The following is a 444-nucleotide window of genomic DNA, read 5'->3' as shown; positions in this document are numbered from 1 at the left end:
CCGCGCCCACTGCAGTGCCCGCATCGCCCGTATCACCACCAACACCTGCATCAGCCACATCACCGGCATCGCCGCCGTCACCTGCAGCGGCCGCATCACCTGTGGCGGCCCTTACGCCAGCAGCGCACCGGTTCCCGGCCAGGCCGGCACAGCCCCAGGAAGAAGGGCCGGGGACCGGCGGATGGAGAACGTGCCACTTTATTGGGGCGGGGGCAGGCGCGCCCGGCAACGGGCGGCCTCGAGAACTATCCCATGGGTTCACGGCAGGCTCGGCGCCCGCTCGTCCCGCAAGCGGCCAGGCAGCCGGCGTGCCAGGGCACGGGCCCCCCCCCAGCCCTGGGAGCAGGGGGACATAAATAGGGGGGGCGGGCAGGCGGGGAGGGAACATAAAACTGACATAAAATGTCTACACGGCATAAGTAACAATACTTAGGGGTACGGCTC

At 68.2% G+C, this 444-nt stretch overlaps 1 protein-coding gene across 1 annotated transcript in view; it reads left to right on the top strand.

Moving 5' to 3' along the window:
• Positions 1-433, top strand: part of LOC104839304 — a gene marked incomplete at its 5' end in the record, with an annotated part of 3,880 nt that extends 3,447 nt beyond the window's left edge. The window contains one exon of the mRNA XM_010579510.1: positions 16-433. Coding sequence (XP_010577812.1) covers positions 16-433 — 418 coding nt within the window. The remainder of the gene's footprint in view (positions 1-15) is intronic.
• Between the last annotated feature and the right edge of the window lie 11 nt (positions 434-444).

This window comes from Haliaeetus leucocephalus, unplaced genomic scaffold, assembly GCF_000737465.1.
Source record: "Haliaeetus leucocephalus isolate CR32 unplaced genomic scaffold, Haliaeetus_leucocephalus-4.0 Scaffold663, whole genome shotgun sequence".
NCBI lineage: Eukaryota > Metazoa > Chordata > Aves > Accipitriformes > Accipitridae > Haliaeetus > Haliaeetus leucocephalus.
Note: the sequence above shows the minus strand (reverse complement) of the source record. Positions and strands in the feature narration are given on the sequence as shown.